The sequence below is a fragment of the Poecilia formosa genome, unplaced genomic scaffold (assembly GCF_000485575.1).
Source record: "Poecilia formosa unplaced genomic scaffold, Poecilia_formosa-5.1.2 Scaffold448, whole genome shotgun sequence".
Taxonomy (NCBI): Eukaryota; Metazoa; Chordata; class Actinopteri; order Cyprinodontiformes; family Poeciliidae; genus Poecilia; species Poecilia formosa.
Window position 1 is genome coordinate 21,233 of NW_006800387.1, and position 6,704 is coordinate 27,936.

The 6,704-nt window shown below is 38.4% G+C and overlaps 1 protein-coding gene across 3 annotated transcripts in view; it reads right to left on the reverse strand.

Moving 5' to 3' along the window:
• The window catches only part of eno4 (enolase 4), a 9,853-nt gene that overhangs the window by 2,096 nt on the left and 1,053 nt on the right, over positions 1–6,704 (reverse strand). The window contains exons 2-11 of one of the 3 annotated variants that reach the window (XM_016663815.1): positions 5,434–5,562; positions 5,161–5,215; positions 4,158–4,327; positions 3,731–3,864; positions 2,607–2,776; positions 2,397–2,525; positions 2,071–2,139; positions 1,528–1,692; positions 1,276–1,401; positions 762–936 (exon numbers count right to left, since the gene is read on the reverse strand). In XM_016663815.1, coding sequence (XP_016519301.1) covers positions 762–936; positions 1,276–1,401; positions 1,528–1,692; positions 2,071–2,139; positions 2,397–2,525; positions 2,607–2,776; positions 3,731–3,864; positions 4,158–4,327; positions 5,161–5,215; positions 5,434–5,489 — 1,249 coding nt within the window. In that variant the 5' untranslated portion in view covers positions 5,490–5,562. Of the gene's footprint in view, positions 1–761; positions 937–1,275; positions 1,402–1,527; positions 1,693–2,070; positions 2,140–2,396; positions 2,526–2,606; positions 2,777–3,730; positions 3,865–4,157; positions 4,328–5,160; positions 5,216–5,360; positions 5,563–6,704 lie in introns of those variants that run through there. The other 2 variants (XM_016663816.1, XM_016663814.1) reach the window with 2 other exon arrangements.

The window sequence follows — 6,704 nt, forward strand, 5'->3', positions numbered from 1 at the left end:
TTCCTGTTGCTAAAAACATCGTGATGTGGGAGCCTTCGATTGCATTTTTTTAAACTTCTGATTCTTGTAAGTGAGCACCCATAATCCATAAATGAAAAGTCCATATTTTTATCATTGATCAGCCACACTAAGTCAAATACATTTCAGTTTGATCCTAGTTATCATGCAATGCTCATGCCGAACATGCATACTGCAGCAGCAAAAAACTTTATACTTCTAACTGTAGTTTATGTTTGATTTTTATAAAATCAGATCCTACAGATGTCTTTTTTTTTTATAAAATGCTTTAAATGCTTTGAAAGTGGCAGCAAGCACATGTGTTCTTAATGAAGAGCTTTGCAAACGCATTTAATTTCTAATAGAAAATTGAATGATATTTTTAAGACCAGTTGTTTTAGATATAAAACTATTGAAACGTGCAAATGTATGTGAACAAAGAACACAGATGGTAACAAATGTAAAGCTCATAAAACAGTTGACAGATAAACAGCATGTTTTTGGTAATATTTATCCGCGCGCACACACAGTCGTGTTTTCATGGCTTGTGGGGACTTCCATTGACTTCCATTTATTTTCTAAAGCCTAACCCCTAATCCTAACCCCAATCTTAAAACAGCATTTCCCCTCTTGGGGGCCAAGAAAATGTCCCCAAAGGAGCAATGGTTCCCACAACCCCACAATGTTGATAGAAATAGGTTCCCACTAGGATATAAAAACCTAGTATACACACACGCACACACACAACACCTCCCATCTAGTACCTTGGTAGCAGAATGTAGCATGGATGATGTCGCTGACCGTTGTCTCGTTGGCATGTCTGAAGACATAACCATGGACTCCTGGCAGAGCTGGAGCCTGTGCTTTGTGTGTGATGTCAGACAGCAGCGAACATGAAATCCCAATCCTATCGCTGAGTTTCTTCCATTGCTCTGCCTCCTAACAGAAGACACATTAAAGCAGTCACAGGTCACATGTTTGAAGAACCGTTCAGAACTAAATGGTAATTAATAAACATAAAAGCCAGATTTGCACAACAAACAGGCATTTAAAGCGCACGTTGGCAAAAATGATCACTATAAATGGAAGACAGATTTGTGTGAAACAAATTACCTTCTGAATGTTATTGTGAGTTATTGATGTTGTGCGTGCATTTTCTCTAACAAAAAGTTTGGGACGTTGGGCAGAAGTATAAAAAATGATAACAGCAAACAATTAAAACTGTTTACAGTAATAATCAAGCTAAGTAGGAGATAACTTCAGATGCTTTGAACTCACTTCTCTCCTAAAAGGGTCGATCACGGCCACCACTGCCGGGTATTTGCTGATGAGGTTGTTATACACCTCAATCAATTCATCCGGAGACTTCAGACCTCCTGTTGCTACTTCATACTTTCCCTTAGACTGAAACAAAGCAGATAGGTTCTTTTATACTTACCTGTGCCCATATAATAAGTAACAGAAAAAATAAATACCCCCAACACTATGGTAGCATTACTATAGTAGTTGGAAAATCTTTGGTTGACTTACATAGTCCACAAGTTTTGGGGCAGCACAGTTCAGAGCCAGAAAAACATGAACTCCCAGTGGCACTTTAAGGTTGGTGCAGGCATTAGTGATGAGATCCAGAGGCTGATCGGGCCGTTCACAACTCGCTGTGAGCACTCCATTGTGCGACACCGAGGACAGGGTGATCTTGGAGCATTCACACAACCCAACAGCTTTGATGTAAAACTTTTTTATATATCCAGTAGTGGATGACACTAACATGCATATTTAATCTTTGGCTTTGTACAAAAACAGCTTAGATTAAGCTATCACATGAATGGCAAGTACAGTATGCATGCATAATAAATTAAATCAAACGATTCTAAGGTTTGATGAGACTAAGACAGCATCATTCAACCAGGTGAAGTAGAGGAAGCGTTAAATGTCTTTTCAGACCTTCATGCTTTCTCTGTCATCCTGCATTATATTCATTTGAAGATGACCCATAAAGTGCTCTTTCATGTGCAAATCCTTTACAGAAACTTCAAGTAAAACACATATAATTTATGTAGCAGTGTCTCTCACCCCGCCTTTTCCTGACATGCTCATCAGTCTCATCATCTCCTTCTGTAACTCACAGGCCAACGTGACACTCTGTTGAAGAAGTGTCACGACTTTAAAAGTCGTCACGAAGACGACTTTTAAAAGTGATGTTGGGAAATGTGACAAATGTAGTAAAATGCAGAACATCCACAGCTATCCCTATGCAAAATTCTGACAAATAAAAGTAAGCAATGGGGTAATCACAAAAAAAATTACCTTAGAGACAGCGAACCAGTCCATGACAACTGTTAGCTCACTGCTGTCGGTAAAGGACAAAAAAGGCAAAGTATGGTAGAGCAGATCAACACCTGTTTGACTGGATGTCCCACTTTGGAGATGAGAATAATTTCTTCCAGTAAGCATAGTTTTCCAGGGGATTTCTTCCCACAGCTGAGCAGAGTTATCCAGGGGACAGGAACATGAAAATGTGTCGGATCCTTAGGCGAAATGAGTTCAACTTTTTGAATGCTTTCAATTTTCTGTAAAAATATCTGTAAAATATTTGTATTTAGTCAAACCTTTTGATTCTTCAGAGCTGATATATATTTGTAAAGAGGCATTCCCTTTATCTTTGCCCCAGATTTAGCTACAGCCAGGGACACCGAGCCGACAGCCATGCCTTCCAGGAGAAGTGGCTCTGGCGGCTCTGGTGGAGGAAATTGCTTCTCGACAACAACACTCTTTTTGCCTGAAATGTAAAAAAAAAGATGAAAAGTTAGTGGCTTTTTTCCCCTGAAACTAAACATGTCAAGTGTTAGATATGTATCTTTGAGTCCTACATATAAGCTTTAATATTTTTAATCATTCTTGAGGGGTGCTTCCACCAACGGGGTTCAAGCACTTAAGACGGATCAACTGTCTTAAGTACGGTTGACCTGTCATTGGTAAATTTAAACATCCTTTGCCGATTACGTTTTCATTGGCAAAAAGCAACGAAAACATCCAAGGAGATTTGAGAAACTCCTAAAATTGGGTTGAGAATTGTCCAACCAACACATTATTAAAACCCAGAAGCATAGAGGGGAACCAACATTTCTGAGGATAAAATCTGAAAAAAAAAAGGAAAAAAAAAAACCACATGAGCAAAATCTGTGATCAGTTAAAAGTTTGATGACATCAATGTCACCAATAACCAGGATTAACAGTAAAAGTAAGAGCATTTTCACAGGCATAATGTGAATGAAACTCAAGGGGTTGGGTCTGGAAAGCTGTACAGCCACAAGAAAACCACTAATCTGTGAGACAACACAGAAAAAGACTATACAGTTTGGAAGGGAGCATAAAGATTAGACTCTAGAGAAGAAGGTCATGTGCTCTGATGAGTCCAGATTTACCCTCTTCCAGAAAGATGAATGCATGAGGATGTTTGCCAGTGATCTCACATTAGGATTCTTGAAAGAGATGGTTTGGACTTCCTCTGTTTCTCTATTTGATCATGATGCCTCCAAAACTCCTCTGGGATTTGTGGCTGTGGTTGAGTTTTTTCTTTGTTTGTTTATTTGTTTTTTTTTGGGGGGGAGGGGGGGGGTTCAGACTGATTCATAAGGAAAGCATCAAAGCCAGTCCAACATGGCTGCCACCTTGACGGGCACAATTCTAGAACTCCAGCAGCATCTTCAGGGTTACGGTGAGTAACATTTACCTTTACCGGCGCTCTTCTTTTCCTTTGATGGCATTACTGGCGTTGTGCGAGCCGCTGCTTCGAGCTCGCTGGCTTCAGCCTTCAGCTTGTCACGCCTTGCTTTCTCCTCCTCATGGTAGGACCTGAAGAAATCGCTGCCAGGAAATAACACAAATTTAAATGTTGGTGTCAATCGAAACACGACATTTCTAAAACATCTCAGAAACTCTGCGTAGGATTTAGCAGCATTAAAGCAGAGATGTTGTGGACTGCAATGGACAGAATCCAAAATTAGTACGATTCTAGGTTTTAAAACTCCCATTCACTGTTGTCAGGAACACATTAAAGCCTTCAATCAATCCCCTCTTCTCCATCTGGTTATAGACCCCTAAAAATGCCTCCTGTATTTATTATGTTAGTTGTCATTTGAAACAAGTGGAGTCATCACCTCAGCATTTGATCAATTTCAGCTTGATCGCACGGGTTCTGGTTCAGTAGCAGTTTCCTGAACAGTTCATGTATCCACTGAAGAGCGGTCTCCACATGATCAGAGTTCCTCTGACTCTCTTCAGTTCCCACTGGTGCAAAGTGACTTACGACAGCTGCTGATGACATGCTCTGAACGAGAGAATGAACTAGTTCAATAAGCAGAGTTAGGTGTCTGTTTGATAGTTTTTGGTATTTTAAATAATACAAATAATAATGAAACAGTCATGCTGCCCTTAACATCTAGTTATACATAAATACAATTCATTTCATGGCTGTTTTGGAGATGAACTATGGATGCATAGCTTAGTGAAAAAAGTGGGAAAAAGAAAAATAGCAACAAAATGTTACTGGTGCTCAAAAGTTTGAATGACCAATAGTCTCAGCTCTGATCGACAAGCATCAAGATTGCAAAAACACAACGCAGAGAGCAATTTATGTCCTAATTTGATCTTTGTTACACTTCCCCTTTACTTTAACCATTCTTTTGAGCAGTATGGCTTATGATACTGTTCAAAACATAAGCTGTTCTGGCATTTTGTCGGGCCAGATAAAGAAGGACGCCTTCGTAGCGGTCACTCTGCGTGCAGCAGCTGGAGAAGGGCTCGCCTCGGCCAGGGCACCATGTGTGGAGCTGTGATTCCTCTTCTCCCAGGACAGCTGAAGCCAGTCTCAGACTCATTTTCAGTTGGGATATTAGTCACCAGATGCCCAAAACAGTAGAGTGGTAGATGTAGCTTGGATCCAAAGCTCTTTTAAAGATGAAGTCTTTTACTTGGCGAGTAGGGAAGAGGATTTTAATGTGTCTCCCCAGTGAAGTAATGATGCACCAAAGAGGAAGGAAGCATTTTTTATCTCAATCAATTTACACCTTGATTTTGCTTTGACACGCTTTCTTCCTTAGTTTAAGATGTTTTTTTTTAAAAAAAAAGTTTAATGGAGTGCATTATGGAATTCAATTTTACCATTCTTTTTTTGTCAAAAGTTCTGTCCTTTATGGCTGGCCTCAACAATATCCTGCTGTGATTAAAACATTAGCAGATTTTAACCTAAATAAATTTACTGAATGTAGAAAAAAAAAGGAAAATTAAGACTGCAATTTGGGATCAATAGAACAAAGAATAGTGAGATATTATAATTTTGTGACATATTAAAATAATCTAACCTTGTGATTATTTGACAACCAACTTGTTCTTCATCTGTGTGGATGTGGTGGATGACTTCTGAATTATTTTTACCTTTTCTTTGTTACAGACGATGCTGAAAACCTCCACCTCAACGATAAGCTGTCCATTTTCTGAAAAAACCTCTCTTCCTCTCAGATCACTGATCCTTGGTGGAGTAGACAGTTCCAAAAAGAAATTAGCCTGAAGGAAAGTATTTGTTTGAACAAAAATCACCCATGAAGAACGCACAAAAATCTCATATTCAAAGAAAGTTGCTTATTTCTAAAGATTAAAAGCACAGAGAAAAAAATATTTCTCAATTCCAACACTCTCAGACATCTGGTAATCTGACAAGAGGATGTTGCGTTTCTAAAAATGTTTAAATTACATCTAATTTTTTTTTTTTTTTTTTACAAATGACAACAATTAAAACAATATGTATATGAAGGATTTAATGTTCCAGTTTCATGTAAAAATCTTTACTGTTAGTCTGACTATGGCCGCATAGTTTTAAAGTCTTTCTTCCTACTGTATGTAGCTTTTGTTTTGATACTATAACAACTGTATTCAGTTAAGAGAAAGTCTAGCATATTTCTAAAGATGAGAACGAAAAATCCAGAAACGTTTTGTTTCTGTTTTGACAGAGATAACCTGAGAACATGCCCCTTTTTCCCTGACTTGGAAAGTGAGTTGCTCTCTTCTGACAAAGTTCTCAGCAATAATAATAATTAAAAAAAACTCAATAAATGATAGCAAGTTCATTAGTAGCCCACAGCATCATTCTTCCAGAAGGTAAGTTAAAGTGCTTTACAGAGAAAAACAAGAGAGCTGAAGACGGAGCCTATACTTCAACTTCAAAATACTTATCCCAAATCATTTTTGCATGTTTGCAATAGAACAGATATGTAATTTTTTTCTGGAAATATGTCATAAGGTCCTTTGCTGCTCAGTATTTCTGAAACAGAGAACAACAGATAATATTACAGGGATTCAGCTTCATAATGAAACATAACAGGTCCCTGTAGTCACTAACAAAAAAAGCAAAAGCAACAGTTCAGCTGTTGAACTTGGCTGTGAAAATGTAAAAATGTTTGGTTATATTAATGACACCTGTGGAAACCAGCAGTGGGGAAAAAAACAGCTCCAATGCAATTCTATATGTGCTGCAATTTTGACACACATAGCCTTTCCTTAAGAAATTTAACGGGGGCCTGCCAAAGTGTGCCCGTCAGTTGGAAACCAGCATTCTGATGCTAAAAAATTAGCATCAATGCTAAAGACAGCTGCAATGTACTCTACAACATGTGGAGAGTCTCAAGCATGTTGAGTAGCATGAACTTATG